General features: G+C 39.0%; 1 protein-coding gene across 1 annotated transcript in view; it reads right to left on the minus strand.

Annotated features, from left to right (window-relative positions):
- RBMS3 (RNA binding motif, single stranded interacting protein 3) overlaps positions 1 to 18,620 on the minus strand; it is a 452,729-nt gene that overhangs the window by 21,079 nt on the left and 413,030 nt on the right. The window contains exon 11 of the mRNA XM_009324176.1: positions 7,891 to 8,001. Within this exon, the coding sequence (XP_009322451.1) occupies positions 7,891 to 8,001 (111 nt within the window). The remainder of the gene's footprint in view (positions 1 to 7,890; positions 8,002 to 18,620) is intronic.

Raw genomic sequence — 18,620 nt, forward strand, 5'->3', positions numbered from 1 at the left:
AGACACTTCTGTCTTTTCACATGATCACAGTTTGGCAAAAAACCCTCACCTCTCTAAGATTCTCGAACTTGCCTTGGATTACAGAGGCCCCACAGAGTTTGCCTGCACCACTGATAATTCGGATTCATTACTTTTCTGGAAAGCCATATTCATTGTTTCTGTCAGAATCACCTGAGTCTACTTTAAACACAGGCAGGACAATAATTTTTTCTAATATAATGTTTTGTTCTAATAAAGCAAAGAGTTACAATCTTGATTACAAAATCGAAAACACATTGACAAAAGAGAAACACATCAAGAAAATACAGATGGCAGACCTGACATTTAGAGTACTTTTGTTTTCCACCTTTTATTGAGTTTGTCAGTTGTAGGTGTGGCAGGATGTTTCAAACCTAGAATTGTTTTCACCTCTTTTTAACCTATTATTTGTTCCTCTTTTCTACTTCCCAGTCTGTTAAATAAAGAGCCTCTTTCAGCTAAATCTTATACAAATCACTAAAACCAACCAAATCAAACTAAACCAACCTTCTCTCCCCAAAACTTGCCCTGTTATTTGTGGCATCAGCACAATTTCACATGAACATGTGTGAACACATACTTTTTTCCTCTTAACATTCAAAGTTTTTAGGGGAATGATCTACTAGTAGCTAGCAAAATGAGTTCACAATGTTGGTTCATCTCTAGCAGACATATGAACAACAATTTCTGGGAGCATGACTAAAGGTGAGCCTTTTGGGGGAGGATACGCTGCAGACCACTCCCTGTATGCCAGATACCATAAGTTTTATGGCTTCCGGTTCCTATTCACTATTGCAAAATAAAAAAGTTCATTTTATACACAGTGCATGACTATCACTAAATAACAAACGTGCTTTGGAAGGGGTGGCTTTGAACTACATTCCCATTGTCCTTCACAGTATCACCAGGTAGCATTTCTAGAAATCACAAAATAGAACTGCAGCAGCCATATGTAAGAAAACACTGGAGAAACGAGCCTCTAAATATTCTAGTTCACAGATATGTGAAGTCAGCTGCAAATTAATTATATGAATGACATTTGTCTGATGCCGAAAATGAAGTTATATTAGTTATGGCTCTTTTGGCTGATACTTCTTGCTTTGCTGATCCATCACTGTTGCTTTGTGTTGATTTAACTTTTTATCACCACAATCAGGGAGTTTGAGCCCTTCTCTGAAAGGGAATCTGGGCTAATGTCGCTTTGAGTCAGTAGCCGATACCTCAAAGAGAGGCAAGGAGTCTGCAGCAAAAGCACTTGTTCATTTGTGGAAGCGTCATGTGAAGGTAAAATTTAACACAGAATAAAAGCTACTGACACGCTGGGCTCATATGAAGGGCTGCTTGAACCGAAAATGGAATTCCCTCCATCTGTGTTTATTCTCCTTTTATGTTCACCTTCTCCACCTATGGCATGCAGTGGCTTTGAAGGTAGGCACACTTGCACATAAAGGCAAACAGTAAGCCACCACCAACAAATGGTAGGAAAGTAAAGCTGAGTTCAGAAGAGAAGGGGGAACACTACAGAAATGCGATTTTATAAACTCTATTCATTCAAAAATACCATCTAACCACAGCTATGGTCAAACGTAGACTGTGGAACCCATGCTGAGACAGCTGATTAGAATGAGCCTCCTCTACCCGAGAGCTGATCAGCCTAATTCTCACAAAAGTCAGTGGGACTTGAAGATGGTCCAAAAAGGGAAAAGATCACATCTTTCCTTGTTCACCCTACCAGATGTTCGGCCTGTCATATACTGTCAAATTAAGAATTTTTCCACCCTGCTGTTGCACCTGCAAATGTTTCCTTATAGAAATGTTGAATATATTTTTTTAAGATTGCTAACCCATTTGTCTCAATAATATTTAGTGGCAGCGAATTCTGCAAATTGATTAAATGCTTCATCAAAAAGTTATTTGTTCCTTGTTGACTGCTTGGACTCTGGTGCTTTTCAGTTGCACTGAGTGTCCCTTTTTTATCTCAAATTATGTATCAGGCAAATTGGAGCTGCCTTTCAAGAGGCTGTTTGGAAAGGAAGGTGCAGGAGAAGTTATTTGTTTTTTATAAATCTCGAGAGAGCTTATGCTGTTCTTCTCCTTTCCAACCAGAATAATTTCTCCTTAAATGGATCTCCTACCCCAGACAGCTCCATGTTGTTAATCACTTGCATTTGCCCTGGACCTTGGCAGAGTAAATGGACAAGGATGATCTTAGTTTCACCCTGAACTAAGCTAATTTCATTTGCAATGGGTTCAGTCCTATATTTTCCACACAAACAGTAACTGAAACAGTCAGTCAGTCAATAAATAAAATAAAAGAGCTTCAAGATTAACACCTGATAACGTGAAAGGCACAAGACTGCAAAGAAACTTTACTCCTGTAACTCTCCAGGGACCTTGCGACATACAATTGGAATAACAGAGAGTGCTTTTTGTAACAAGGATCTGAACATCGGGGAATGCGATGATGTTTCAGCTCCATGTAGCTGTAGTATGTGCAAATAGAATTGCAGATTAAACAGGAAAAAACCAACTCTATCTAACAAAGCAGTTATTCTGCTGAGGCCTTTAGGTGACATTTTAAACCACTGGTGACCATGGAGTATCCAAAGGAAATAAAAGATAAAAAACTTGTAACAAGCTTCTTGTTCCATTGAAGGGTTCTGGAGATATCATCAAGCTCCGCTGGCAACACAAAGAACTAACAAAGTGAAAGATAAGACTGATGTACCCACATAACAAGCCTGTTATTCCATTGAGAGATTTCTGGTGATACTATAAACCAGGAAAGCTCAGTTAGGGTGGTTTGCAGTTTCAACAGAATCCCACATTACGTCAATGCAGTTCTTCTACCTGACTGTATTTTTAATACAGAGGTATCTGGAACAATTAAACAATTTTTGGGGTTTTTTTTTTTGTTTGTTGCTGGAATTAGTGCAATGGAAAGCTTATTTTGTAAGTAAGTTGCCTATTACGTTTCTAAATTAGAAACTGAAAGCTGAGTGAACCGTCTGCAAGCGTGAAGAACAATTACGCAGCACAGTTGAGCTAGCAGTTTTAGTAAAAAACCTGGCTTCTACTCACTCTCCCATTGGTGTGGGCCTCAAAGGTTTTAACATGAAACAAACCCATGGTGAGGGAGTTCCAAAAGAGAGGGAAAAAAAAAAGCTGGAATTACCCCTCTGCCAACGAGGACTAACAAAGGCTGCCTCAATCTGTCAGATGAAACTGGAACCCAAGCGGTATCTGAAATGGATGCCAACAGCAGGGAGGGGAGAGAAACCCAGACCAAGAAAGTGCAGAGCAGAAAACTTCTTTCAGGAATGAGCAGCAGAGGAGAAAGAAGAGAGCAAATCTTCCTTCCACTGAAGAGGCGGATTATGGCTGCTGACGGCCAAACGTGGAAGTGCCGCAGTAAAAGGCAGGCGAGCAACAGGGACTGAAAGCAGTGATCAGACTGCTCAGTTTTTATATTTGTAAAGGCTCTTGCATTATATCCACTCAGGCCATCAATCACAACTTTATTAAACCACGAAACAGATGTCAGATCAATGGCTGTATCGGAAACATTTTGAATGACAGGCTGATGATGGAACAATTCCAGCCTCCATACATTATTAAACACATACTAATGCCACTCTTTCAATGCTACCCATACAGACTCACTCACCCTGTTCTCCCCTTATGGTACCTTTTTTAATAGCAGACCTAATTGTAGATGAATATTACATAGGAAAAGCAAGACTCACTGTAATAAATAATAATAAACTAGTAAACAAAAGAAAAATTTCAAGGTTAAAACCAATTGTCTGTCTTCACATTATGCCTCCTGGCATTAAAATTTCGTTTTAATACAATTGTAGGAGCTGAGGCTGGATTGTCAGCCTTAATCAGAATATTCAGAGTTATTGCTTTTTTGCTGTAATCTTGACATAATTTAAGCTTAGGTTTTCTTACATATTTGCCCACAGCCAGCCCACCCATGTAAATGCTTTCTGCTCTTTTTGAGTGAAGAGGTATGTATGAAAAATACATATAAATAAGGCAGAAATTGTCCCTCTGGCAGATTCTCTGCTTAACTCCAGGTTTCAGGCAGATTTGGGAGGTGATCAGAGCAGCAAACTTGCCTCTCAATTCATCAGTACTGTAAACTGTATTTTCACTGGCAGAAATCAATTTGGTTTTCATAAAGGCAGAAAGGAACTATGTTCTTGGTGGATGAAGCACAAAGCACAGTAACTGGGAGATGCAAATGCTGTATGAAATTCTCTCACAGTACATGAACACAGGGTTGAGTTGCCACAAACTACAGACCATTACCTCCTCTCTTGCCCCGGTGTCCTATGCCATCCTTTGGGCTGGAATATTTGCTGCAGCTGTGTGTTTTCGTGAAGTGGGCAGTGAGATCAAGTAAAGATGGATTTGCAGCTTTTCACTTGGCCTTAGTGCATCCTCCTGATTAGAGGAGTGCTTAGTATAGCAGAGATGTCTGATTTCATGCAGACAATTCAATAATAGATAAGAAATAAAAAAGATAATAAAAGAAAATTAAATACGCATTCTTTGGGCGTTTTGGAGAGAAAGAAAACTTCTTGTTCCTATTGATGGCAAATGGTTTCCTCAACAAAATTATTTGTGCTTTTGGGGGCCAGTAATTGAAGGCTTCCCATAGCACAGGGGAAAGCAGCTGGCTGCGAGTGGAGCTGTAGGAAAACTGCTCTGTTTTGGCTGCGGAATTGGATGCTCCCAGCAGCAAGTGAGCAGCCCTGCCAGCATTTGGCCAGAAATGCCTCCTGTGACCGGGTGACTAAATAATCAAGTGAAGGCAGGGATGGAGGCAGCTGCCCCCCCCAAATTCCCATGGGGTTTAACATGTGCTTCAAGGCTGAGAGATGAAAACTCAAATCCAATTTTTGGCGTCGAGGCAGGAATTGGCAGAAGCCGCTCTTACTCAGGTAACCCACCTCACCGAAGGGCTAAAGAGCGAAGGGTCTCCCCTCTGAAATGGCTCTAGCCTGGACAGAATATTTTAATCTTTTAGAGATCATCAAAGGCAGAATAATTCCCAGAAGATATGAGGCACGTAAAGGCCTTTACACTATGTCTTTAGCTTGCTCGCTAGAGAATAGATTTTCTGTTGAAGGAATATTTTAGAAACCCAGCATTCATCCTGAATTAGGCAAGTTTGGAAGTGGGTTTGAAGTCACCTCTCACTTAAGTGACCACAGAGGTCTGTTTTGGCTGAAAAATATGTTATGTTAATTAGCAAAATGGTTTATCTAAGGAAGTGAATGTATGAAAGCCTTTTAATAAAAACTGCTTTGCATACTGCAAGCTTTTAAATTAAATTGGGACAGACTTACAGCTGACACTGAGCAGAATTGTTTGTGACTTTTTGCCTTGTTTGCTTAAAAAAATCTGTCTGGTTTCTTGAAAGATAGCTGATGGCTCTTTGTGGTACCCTGTTGCACAGTTTTAAGGATAAAATTAAAAAATACGTTCATAACAGAAATGTATACTTTATGTCTTGTATCTCCCATAAAACTTAGTCCTGCTGAGGTACTCACAGTAGCATGTCTTGGACTTGGCTCAATTTGTCATGGCTTTATGCTCTCAATGCTCCTCTCTCTGGACTGAAATTCAGACTTCAGAATAAATGAAGTAAAAATATCTCTAAATAAATCATATCTCTAAACAGGTTGTCCATTTTCCCAACATTTTTTTCTGTAACAGAACATGTTAAGATTCAATTTCAAGTGAGGATGGATATATCCAATAAAACTGCTACTGGCAGCCCAAATCCTAAAGTTCTCCCTTTAATTCCTGACAGGAGGAATTCCTGATGACCTCCACGATTATCCCGCTTGCATGAGGACTGTAACTGAATATGGTGCTGATGGTGCTTTTACCAAAAAGAAATCCTGTATGCGATAAAATAGGGTGTCATTTGAGATTTATGAAAAGCCTATGGATATTGTAACACCCATCAATCATTTACCCTTTCTTGCTCTTTAAGTTTTCTGTAAATGAGTTAGGAGTTTTAAAGATAGTAAACATAAACCTATATTGTATACCTCTGAATGTATTTCAAGAAGTTATCAGGGAATGCTGTGACCTTGAAAGATAAGACTGTGTAAAGAACTAGGAAAAGGAAGGAAAGATTTTCTTTACTTTCAGTTGCAGTAAAATAAATTCAGGATCTTATTATCACCCACTGCCTTTCAGACTCCTTCCCCTGCCTCCCCAAATGGATGTGTTACTATGGATTTGTTACTATGAGCATTGTAATAGTGGTCTCAAGTCGGAAGAGAACATTAGCTGGGAATTTTCTAGTTTGCATTAAGATTGCGAGAAAATGAGTGCAGAAGACAATGTCTATAAGAGTATGGAAATGAAAATGACAGACAGAAGGAAAAATTCATAGGAGCCGCCCAGCAGCACAACCAGAATTCATTTGCCATTTCCTTATCTTGATTTTTCAACACACTTTTGAACCACAGTAATTACACAGGCAGAAATTCTCACTAGTCCTAGTATTTCCTTCAGTTTCATCTCTTCAGAGGGGAAAAATGCTGTTATTAACTTTGAGATATAATTCCTACTTCTTTTGACTGTTGAATGAAACATTTAAAATAACAGGAATAAACAATGAACCACCATATTCAAGTTTCCTCAGAAATAAATACAGAAGTTCCAGATCTCAACAGAGTGTTTTTTTTAAAGGGGGAAAAGGCACTAGAGTTAGAATTAAGTTCAACAGATAAGAAAAAAGGAGAGGGAGAGAAGAGAGGAGGAAGAGGAAGAGAAGACCCAATACAGTGAGAGTTAAATAACTTTGTAAGGATGCAACTTTAATCAGTACCTTATTCAATTTAAAAAAAAAACAAAACCAAAAACAGAAAAAGTTGGAAAACTGTTCCCATACATTAGTATCAAGTAGTACAATGGTGGAATAGAAAAAAAAATTTGTCAATGGGTAATACATCTTTCATGTAATAATTACCTAAAGCACGTGTGTGTGTAATGTTTATGCCTACATTTTTGTAGAAAGATACATGTACGTGCACTGTGCACACATTCACATATCAAACCACCATATATTGTGTGTAGGCTGTTGTATTTTAGGAACATTTCAGAGAGTTTTAATAACTTTTATTAACAGTATTTTTTTGCTTTCTCTGACTCTGGGAGAGTTAATTGAGTCTGACTTACACAGCTTAAAGAGAAAATAATTGTTGAAATATGCATGTTTCAATATAATATACTGGAAACACAGCTGACCTTGACCCAAAATCACATTTCTGAGCCTGGAGCAAACTATGCATGGCTGGCTGCTGTGGGTTAGAATGGAGTACTGGATCCTACCACGAAGCCAGAACTCCCATTTCCCAGTGGTATAGAACTTTCTAGATGGAGAAGCAAACAATTTCTGATTAAAAACTAGATAGAGGAGTACTTCCATATTTACATGAGAACTAGTACAGATAATTCCTGCGAAGTACAGAGCAGGTTTTATTGACCTGCTGTTCTACTACTTGTGCTTCTTTGTCAGTTCTGTCCTGTAATACCTAATGCTGACTGTATGAAGGTTTTAGAAACATATCTGTAGAGACATGTTTGCGTGACGTAGCAATATGAGGATATTGTCTGTGTAGTACACCATGTCTGGGTCATGATGAAAGGCACTTTGATATGTTAGCCCAGACAGGGCCAGACGTCTCTGGACATGGAGAAAAAACAAAGTAAACCACGGCAATATTAAACTGCAAAAGGTGAAGCGCCGAAAACCCAAGAGTAATAAATTACCTTGAGAAACTCAGTAAGCAACAAATTTTTTGCAATACAGAAAGTAAATAGTATAACCTATGATCTTACCGTTCCTGTTGTGCCCAAGGAAAGGTGGTTCATCTGTTGGGTCAGAGGGCCCATCATGCTTGCTGGCTGCATTGACATAGTGTGGTCCATTGTTGGTGTTATCACAGCACCCTACAAACATACATCATTTACACTTCAACATTTCACTTTAAAAAAAAAAAGAAACATTCTCTAAATGAGTGAACCTGGCTGAAAACTTGACATGAATCTTAAAAGAGACTAATATATCTGTCAGAGGAAATACGTTTTGTTCCTATTGACAACCAAGCTACACACATATATTATTTGTACTACTAATGAGGCCATTTTATGTCAGTTCCAATTAAGTGTCATTTTTTACTTCATTGATTCTGACAAACAAATGCATATGTTCTTTCTGTGATGAATGCTACTGTACATTTCAAAATACCTGTCATTTCCATTTTTCCGTATCCTATATAGAATAATCTTACAGACAGAACACATATGTCCCCAATTTTCTCTGATTTCTAAAACCTTCAGTCTCTGAGATCTTCAACCTATTATGGTAATTATCTTGGATTTTTCCAGTCTCAATTAAGAACCCTTACTCATGACATTTTATAGCTGATTAAGTAAGACTAGCTATTGACAGCGAGTTTGGTAGTGACACCCATTTAAAACACATACGCAGCATTTAAAAGCATTTTTCTTCTCCACATGAAAAACAAAGACATTAATAACAAACAGCATATGAACGAAAGCAAGAACAAGACTTTGAATAAAAATGAAACAAAAGACATGCCAGAGGAGCTTTGGAGAAAGCTTCTTTGCCATTCATATTCCTTGTTTTGTTGCTCTCCCACTCCCCAAGGTCCCATGTTGGTAACCTCATGCCTTAGTGACGTGTTTATTCTCTTCAGTTCTATGGTGTAAAATGCTACTTCCCATCTTCGCTAGAAAAAGTCAGTCAGAAACAGAGTGGTCTGCTCTTTCTCTTGCAGGTAGTTAAATAAGGAGGTATTTTCAGCTATTTCTTCATACGAAACAATAGCTCTACTTTGTGCATATATATGTTTGTGTGCACACATCATAAATTTGCACAATCACATTACATCTGCTACAAAGTGTGGAAAATGTGGATGAATGTATTTGTTTTTAAAAAAGGAAAACTGACATTTTTTCCATTGAGATTACTGACAAAATCCACCTATAAACAGGAATTTAAAATAAACTAGTTCCAAAAACCACAGCACACCTGTTCTTAAGTGTCTGTCTCACATTTACGTAGAGCTATGTGACTGCATTGTCAAGAATCTGACTAGAAGCAAAAGATTTCAAATTTTCAGTCGCAAATAAAAAATAAACAAAAATAAAAAATGCAGAGAAGGACCAATTCAATTTTTTCTCACTTTCCAGCAATATTTTGTCTATGCACATCCTATCTGAGAAGCTGCGATTCTGCAGTCTCTGTGAACTCATTACTTGCATGCAATGGTAAAGAGGAGGTAGGCTCAGCTTGGTCAGTCCTTTTTCTAATACCTTCAGCATACGAAATACATACATGCTTGTTTTATATCACACAGTGGATTACGTTTCTTGCATTTGACAAGAGTCCCTAGAGAAATTTGGCAAATTACAGAAACTAGCCTCCACAGAATATCTGTCATGATTCCAAATAAATGCTTATAAAACAAGCTGATCAGTGTGCAAGTATCAAACCTGCAACACTTGCGAACACTTCTGCCTCTTTCTTGGCTATACTAATTTGCACTGGTTTACATAGATTAACCCTTTGAGTAACTCATTCTAATGAACTACCACAGGGCTAACCACCTTCTTGTTGGCACGGGTCCTTACAAATCAAGATAGTCACAAACTTTCACCGCAAAATTTCTTTCAAATTTCTTTCAGCATAGTAGAGTTAATATTTTATTCAAAAAACCCTTCTTTCTTCCTTACATGACATTCTTCTCTTTCATGCTGCTCCTCTCTTGCTGAAAAAAACCTACCCTTTTGCTGAAAGAGTCTGAAAGCAAATCTGCGGGGCACACACCCATTCAGCCCATTCGGCAATACCCTGCATACTAGATTCAGTGCAAGAGTCTGAAGTAGCACCATGCCCAAGGAAAATGATGTTCTTGCTGTATGTTCAAGATCAGTGGCCTGGGATACTAGGGCTGCTCCTGTAGAGCAGCACGCAGCCAGATGAGGTCTTGGGGTTTGGACATCCACCTGCACTTTTTGATTATACTAATCATAAGCTTTATGCTCAGAATGATCCACAACACAACACAGCATTTTTACTGTACCAAACCATAAACGCTCAAACCAAATTTGTCAACTGAAAACAGGCCTCAGTTCCCTCTACGAGCAGTTTTCTCCTTTGGCCTAGAGATGGACAATTGCCTCAGGGCTTTTCGTGACAGACAAGGTGAGCTCCTACTTGTGATGTGTGATGAGGTAAGCAGAAAGTCACACCTGCACCGCAGCTTCATGCAGCCCTGCGTTGCCAGCAGTAGTGGCTGCAATTAATTTAGGATGTCCCAAAGCCTTAAAATACCCAGTTTTCTTTGCAAAGATGTTTATTGCAAAGGTACGGTTGGACGAACTTGCTGTGATTACAGATGTGACAGACTGATAGCTATTCCTGTGTATAAATTCAGGAACCTGGAAATGAAGAAAGGGCAGCAGTGAAGGAAGTCTTATGATTTAGTGTAGCAAACACAAGTGCCAGACACACAGTGGAAAAATCTGATAGCAAATGTCTTTCAGTAAATAAGTAAGCAAGACAGGTTTTGCAAATGAACTCTTTAAAAAAAAATGGACTGGAGAGAAAATATATCAAGGACAAAAAAATTGCTCAGAGACAGTAAACGTATTATTTTTAAATAGATATATTCTAGTCCCTATACATAAACTGTTTAATATGTTAGGAAAAGAAGTTGGGAAAACAAGTCAAGTATTTGCAGCTTTCCTAAGACAGCTTAACATGTTTGAAGCTGACAGTTACCTAGAGCAGAGAATTATATGCATTTGCCAGACCATTAATTCACCAGAGTTTGCAGAATCCTCTTGTGATCACGTAGGGAAAAAAATATACTTAATTAAGGAAATATCGTCTGGTTGTTACGGCGACACCCAGCCTCCAGACCATAATGCGTTTCATAATACATGCTGTCAAGGCCATTCATATTCAACTTATTTAGCTGTAGAAGACAACAATGTCTTGCGTCAGATGTTGCCATCATACTAAAGTAATTTGATTCTTTTCAGCCTATAATAGGTATTTGTTGATAAACATCCACTTGATGACTGGCAAAGGCTACAGCAAACATATTTTTCATCTTCATCTGTTTGGATGTCTGATTTTCCTGAGTTTGTAAACTGTATAGAGAGACATCTTAGCGTGGCATAACACTACTGAAGGCCCAGCTTAGTTGAAAAAACCTGTAGAAGAAATTATGATGAGGTTTTTGCCACTGTCTTTGCCAAAACAAGTAGTTAGCCTGCCAGTTATTTAGGTCTGCCCTGTTACCTCAGTATGATTAATTTTTTTTATAATTCCTGCAAGAAACTGGTTACTATAATGGCTTTTAAATTTTGCAAGATATTCTTGGCATATGATTTGTCATACAATTCTGTCGATGCTATAGTGGCTTTAAAAAAAATTAAGATTAACAGGGCAAATGGTAAGGAATCAATGATACAGAAGAAAATGCACGATTTTTGCAACACTGCAATAAACCCAAGATAAGCTCATTAACATATAGACTTTAATTCCTGTTCACCTTATTTGAAAGATTTTGCTGTTTTAAAATGCTCTAAGCTCTATGGACATACCTTTCATATAATAAAGTGAATATATTTATTTCAGAATATTTTCTAGTCTATCACTTGCAAAGAAAGAAGCCTGACTTTATCAAGCACAAACACTGTACACTCCCTGTATGGCAACAAACTGAAATCACAGGAAGGACACTAAGTACTGCCTCTTTATTATATTAAGTAAACTATCTTTAAGTACTTGCCAATACCAAAAGGCATCAGCAGAAATAAAGTTTGTTAGTGCAATGACACATGCCACCTTATGTGCCTTGAAGGGTGGGAAAATGTCATCAGAAATAAAAAGTGTATTAGGGGGCTTTAGGAACAGAGAGTTCACTAGTTGAGAGCTGCGCTTGGGGGCCAGTGGGAGGAAGGATTAGTTAGTCCCAGCTTTCTAGAATAATGAACTGTATTAAAGGCTTCTGTTGTATTCCAGTGTTCTAATACTGATATTGGACTTAGGGCACAAATACCAGCTGAATAAATAGTTTTTAAAGCTTACAGTAAGCATCTGCTTATTTTACAATTTACTTTTTCTTTATTTAGGAAGTTTTAACAAGTTAAGCATACTTACAAATTCTCCTTTGCAAATACTGGCCAATGTAAAGCCAATAAACATTACAACAGCAAACTTACTTTTCAATTTTGTTTACAGACACATTGTGCAGTCATATAAGCACCAGGTCATTCCATCTGAAAAGTTATTACCATACTACCAAGTGAATGTCTTTATGTTATCGAGAACATGTTGTTTCTTGAGGTTTTATTAAACAGAGTGAAAGGATGACTTTCCTTATACTTATCAGACCAGACGGGTCTATCAAGAATTAATATGAAAAAGCCCAACATGCATACTTTTCTGCAGATAAATGTACTCTCTCTGCATACTGAATAAATGACGACCATATTTCTATTGGTTTACTGTTCTGTCTAGATTGACTTGTCTCATCTCCTTGGGCTGCCTCTTACAAGCACTAGAAAAAATAGGGTCCCCTTGTCAGAGCAGTGAGCCTGGTGAAGTGCTCTGAACTGGCTGTTAAGTGGCCAACCTTTCATGACTGTAGTAGGAAGACTAAAGGTAGCTGTGAAATCCTCTCTGCCCTCTGTCAGCAACTCTGCTGCGGATACTTGTTGATATTCCATAAAAACCAATTATATTTCAAAATCAAAGAAAACCTGTTTTCCCTTTCTCAATGAAAAGTTACCAATTGCCTTGGCATTCACTACCTGATGCGAGATTAAATCATTATTTGAGTATGTTGAGGAAGATCAGCAAATATCAGCTAATAATGTATATTACAAATCTTAGGATTTGGTTTCATTTCATTACAATGTTGAATTTAAAAGGTTGCTAAAAATGGGGTAAAGTGAGTGGGAAGCCCAAACCCTACACTAAATTAAAGCAGCTTTAACTTTGGAATGGGCAAACCCTGATACAGACCTTCACCAACTCTGAGTCCTGTTTCTGTGGCAAGTACTAAACAACAACCTCCCAGTACTGTAATATTTCTAATTTTGGGCATAAATTCAAATTCTTATTTGACATCACCTTCATACCTTAGCTGAATGTCCTTGGAGCAATGGACATATCTGCTTTCCCTTTCTCATTTTTTTTCTGTATGTTTGTGAACTTCTTTCCTCAGCTGAAAGTATATGTCATTGGTCCAAGAGAGTTACTGCCCAGAAGTAACTGCTCTTAAAGGATTAAGAATCCAAATATAGTGTGGTAAATAAAGAACAAAGGTGACCCTTGTGTATGCACCACCTTTCCTACAACAACAGCCAAGGTTTTTGATGGTTTCTTTCCCATTGTCCTTCTTGCCTTTAACTATATATCCTGTCTCCTAGTTTAAAACACAGCTTTTGATAATATACAGATACAGATAGAAATGCAGATTAAAAGGATATAGAAATGGGAACATCAAGAGATAAAGAAAACGCAGTTGATGCAATAGAAAAGAGTTTTATATCAGTAACTGCGTGCACAAATAAAGCAATACCTGCAACTATATTAGTACCGGTTAATAAATGTATTACATCAAGGAGTACGACTGTGAGTGGTGTCAGTAGTTTATGCTCCTACCAGAGTTCAAAAAACAGTAAGTTTCATAGCATGCCACTGTCTGTTAATCTAAAAGGACTTAAAAAAAAAAGAAAGAGATTGCATTTCTGTGGCAAACAAAAAGTTGCCCGTGTCACTCAGTGCCTAAAGTGACTTTTGCATGGTGACTTAAATCTTTCCACCCAAAATAAGACCTCAAGAGAAAGGCCATTGAGCAAAAGGACAATGATTTATGTATTATGTATTTATGAAGGGAAAATATACCTGAATTACTAGAGGGACTCTGCAGCAGAGTTTGAGAGCCCCGTGCTGTATCTTTGCCCTTACAGTCTGCGCATGCAGGCTGGACCACAAGCCCACGTGCTCCCTCTAGACTGTGAGGGAAACAGTAGTTTTTATACCCTTCTCCACCCCCCTCCCCAGACATAAAATAAAATTACTGGTATAAATGGGAATAGTTTTGCTGGGGCCTACTAACAGGAAGGAGCCCACAGCAGTTAGGAAATGACCTGTTGCAGTGGGGCATTCATTCCAGCAAGTGGTGGAGCAGGCAGAGAGGCCATAGACAGCTCTTGCTCCCTCTTCCGACATATTCTAGAGGGGAACAAGAAATCCCGTTTCTTTTGTTTTCTTCCTACCCTTCAGTTTATAAGTGCACTTGGCTGTATGCCGGCTTATATATCCAATCCATGTAACAGTGCTTTTACTCTGTCAAGAACAGCTATCACTAAAAAAAGCATCCTCACAACATTCACATAAGGCTTAGCATCCCCAGAAGACAAAGAGGAAACACAGAGGTTGTGATTTGCCCGGGACATAATCATTGGAGTATACAGAACAAATCTTCTCCTGCCCTTTCCACTATCAGATTTCACAAAAAATATCCAAAGGTCTTTTCATTCCATGTCAAAATAAGCACAGATTTCAAAACCTCGACACTATTAGTGAAAACAAATCTTTATTTCCTGCACAGAACTCCTGATCTATACCTAATTAACATGTGACACACGCTAAAGTGTTGTGCTTGGCAATTCCATTCTGTTTATGTTCTTACAGATATTTTCTGATGTGGACTAATCCCTTCATCCACTGTCTCCCAGTGGCTGATGTGCCATCCTAATAAATGGGAATCAGGAGTCTCTTTCCTGTGGAATAGTTTTTCTTAGCATTAGAATGGAGTTTAGTCTATTAAAGCTAAATCCAAATAATATTTCCTCTCCCAACAGTTCTGCTGTGTTCCCTCCCTTCATGCCTATAACCAGGCGTGAAAATTTACTTGCTGGCACATCCTAGTTCTAAGAAGGTGCAAAATGGAAATTATTAAACAGCACAATTAAAATATGAGTCATCACCAGTGTTTAGCCTAAATTTTCACTTCCCTGCCTTACTGGGTTCAAATGAAACTTTAAAACTCAATGCCATAGTTGCATCCGCAATAGCCTGATCTTACATATATATATCTATACATATTTACACACTTATAATTGCATATGGGAAGACAAATAATATTGCCATTTCTATTACACTTACTCAGGCCACACTGTTTTTTCAACATGTGGATAATTTTTCTGATGTTTGAAACTTTCAGTCCAGTATTTACTATGAAAAAAGTAACTAAAAGCAACAGTGACAGGTTTTTAAACTTATTTATGCGCAACATTTAATAAACGTTGAGTAAGAGCTTCTGTTACTAGCTGGGAACGCTTTTTTTTTTTTCCTCAGGGAAATATGCTCAAAGTACAAGAAAAATGCCCAACAGAAAGACTTGCCTTCAGAGCTTGTGCTTGGATGTAGAGGAGCAGAGCAAGTTGATGGCATGAGAGCATGTATGGCATGTTTAATGTGGTAGGACCTTGGCTTTACCTGGGTCTCAAGCCTTCCGGGCAAGGTGAGGCAACCCTGCCTGCCTGCGTGTCTCCATGAAGTCATGACAACAGACATTTGATCAGACCAAATGTCTAAGACACTGCGCTGTTGATCTCTGCTTTTCTGGCGAGATTTAGTACATAGGTCATGTGCTAGGCACAGAGAGTGGCTAACTTGGTTTGGGGAGGAAATGTCTGTGACATTTCTTCTGCGTGCACTTCTAGCCTTGACACTACAACGGCCAGTGACGGGACAGCAGCTGTGATCTGTAACAGATGTGCTCTGTTTCATTTCCTGCCCGAAACCAGGAGGGACTCGCGCTGTGTGAGCTGCAATCTAGCGGCTGTGCCGGAAGAAAAGATTCACTCATTAGAAGGACAAACACTGACACTGGGAGACATCAGAAATGCTGAGGAACTGGCTACCAACAAGAGAAAAAAACAAACAGAAAAGCAGGCGGGTAACATAACCCTATGTATCCACCAGAGGCAAGATGAAAAAATGACATCCTACACAACTGCAGCCAGAGGAAAATGGCATGATTCTGCATAGTGTTAGCTCCACAGCACTAGAAGGACCTAACCACAACCAGTCTTAGACGGAAATATCTGAAATATCTTCAGCTTTCAGAAAAGTGAGATGGTATCACTGAACGAAGCACCAAGGAGACATATTGAGGTGACAGGGTGGCAGAGAGCAGAGTGCTCCTCTGTGAGATCCCTAATCCTTGAGAGGGAAACTGGAAGAATCGTCAAGGGATGGGTAGGTATCAGGATGTCTCTCTGCAACTCCAAGATGAGATAGGCTCTTGCAAGCCTACTAGTGATGGTCACTACAAGTGAGAATGCTTCACACAGTTGCTCATGGACTGCATGCTGGCCCTTGCAATGTCGAGCCAAAAGTAACTCTTGAGCATCAGAGCTGACTCCTAGGCTAGGCCCAAATCTGAGCTGCACCCTCAGAGCCATGCTGATGCAGGGGCTGCCACGTAATCCAGGCATCCAGCTGCATGGGGCGGGGAGAGAGCCACTTTGAAATGCTGAGGCTGATGTTGCTGCATCACTCAAATTCAGCTACAAACTCAACATCCATCCTTCATGAGAGCACACTGTGGAGCACTGTCGTCTGCTGCCTATGTCTAAACTCCTTTTTGTGCAGCTCCTGCACAAAGGAAAATTAAAGCTATGGAGGATGAGAAAATTATGTCCTGTCCCTCCCCATCCCATTTTCCAAATTTAAAAGTACTGGAAGGCTGATGAGGGCCAGAAATATCCACATAATCTTCTCAGGAGCCCTTCTTATCCTACCTATTAGGAAAGACAGATAGCAGAAGATGCTAGAAATAAAACCCTGAGTGCGTAAGGATGTTTTTCTAAAGATATGCTTCCGTTCAATAATAGATTTTAGACTTGAAGTTGATAGACAGGGGAAATCCTGTACTAAGCCACAGTTCATGTTATGTATCAATTCAGTTCTAGATCACAGTGGTTCATTCTGATCTTGAAATCTAGAAATGGCTCCTTATTACAGAGGACAAATACAGAAATCTGTCTCTCTGTCGTGTTCCGTTAGATTTGTAATCTGTTATGTTAAACAAAGCCCTTTCTCACACAGTAATGGAAAGAAAACTATTCCAGCCCTGCCTTTTCTCTCATTTAAAACCACAAGTTTTCACAGCCTGAATGCCCTGCCCCGGATCCCAAATTGCATTTCATTTTCTGGATTCGTAACCCCTCAGGGGAGGGGTGAACACCACTCCGTTCTGTATCGGGATTTGTCCTTTGACTGGTTAAAGCTGGCTACCCGGCAGTGCCAGCTTGGTGACAGACCTCAAAACCAAGACTGAGGCACAGATTTTCAATACTGCCTTCTTACCTTATACCCTGTCATTAAAAGTAATGTGAGCCTATGCCTCACAAATTTTAACTATGGTTTTTCTGACTCTAACCAGACCAATTGCTGCTTGGACTCGACTCTGTACAAGCCAACTGCCACCAACACATGACTTTTGCTGCACCTGGACAACCCCATCATCCTTGGATGATGCCCTCAGTGACACCTGTGCAGTCTTCCATTGTTTTGAACAACTGATAATATAGGCACAATCTGGATAAACCGTGGCTGCAAAAATGTCCTTACCTAAAAATTCTGTCCCTGATGCATGAGACCACAAGAAGCCAGTAAAGCCGATGGTAGCAAGCAGGTAGAGCGTGTACTTCAAAGGTAACCACATTTTAATCAGTGAAGGTACAACTGATGTAAATGAAATCAAATTCATGCCCTCAGTTTTGTGTCAATAATCAGAAAATAGGAGTCTACAGAGGGTGAACACATTTTATAGCTAAAAATGTGATATTTTAAGTTCTTGTTTACTTTAAGGTACTTCCAGTGAAACCAGCCTGTGTATTACAATAAATGCTTGACATTTGTAAGTCTCCCTTCTACCAAAGGCCTCTAAGTGCTTTACAAACTGTGTGATATATAGAGAACTCAGGAGCTGGTCTGTTGTCAGGGTTCTGGGATGGGTCTGGATCTACATCTGAACTTTCCCAAGTCCACAAGTGTTCAGACTTGGGGTACAGCCTGGGTCACCACCATTGTAGGCCCGAAAAGCACAGGTGGTTTCGATCACACACTCCAGTCCAAATGAATCAAGAAAAGAAAACATTTTACCTCTTGATTCATGCAAAGCAGATTTGAAGTAAATAACAGAAAATGGCTAGCTTAAGTCTACTTTGCTCCACACTTTATTGTCTTTTAAAAGAAGATGAAAATATTGAGGAAAAGTACTTTAAAACTGACCCTTGTGAGTAAAACTTCATTGTGGAAGTGGTCCAGCTAGTCTAAAAAGTAGACGTGAGAAGTTCAAAAAGGTGTAGATTTTGGCTATTATTAAGCTAAAAAGAAGAAAAAGTAAATAACTGATCCGGCAAGGATTACTTACTTTCTTTTTAATATATCTGTACTGATTAAGAATGACTAAATTGATATATTTTCCCCTTTTTTGTCCAGATAA

Source organism: Pygoscelis adeliae, unplaced genomic scaffold, assembly GCF_000699105.1.
Source record: "Pygoscelis adeliae isolate BGI_AS28 unplaced genomic scaffold, ASM69910v1 Scaffold25, whole genome shotgun sequence".
NCBI lineage: Eukaryota > Metazoa > Chordata > Aves > Sphenisciformes > Spheniscidae > Pygoscelis > Pygoscelis adeliae.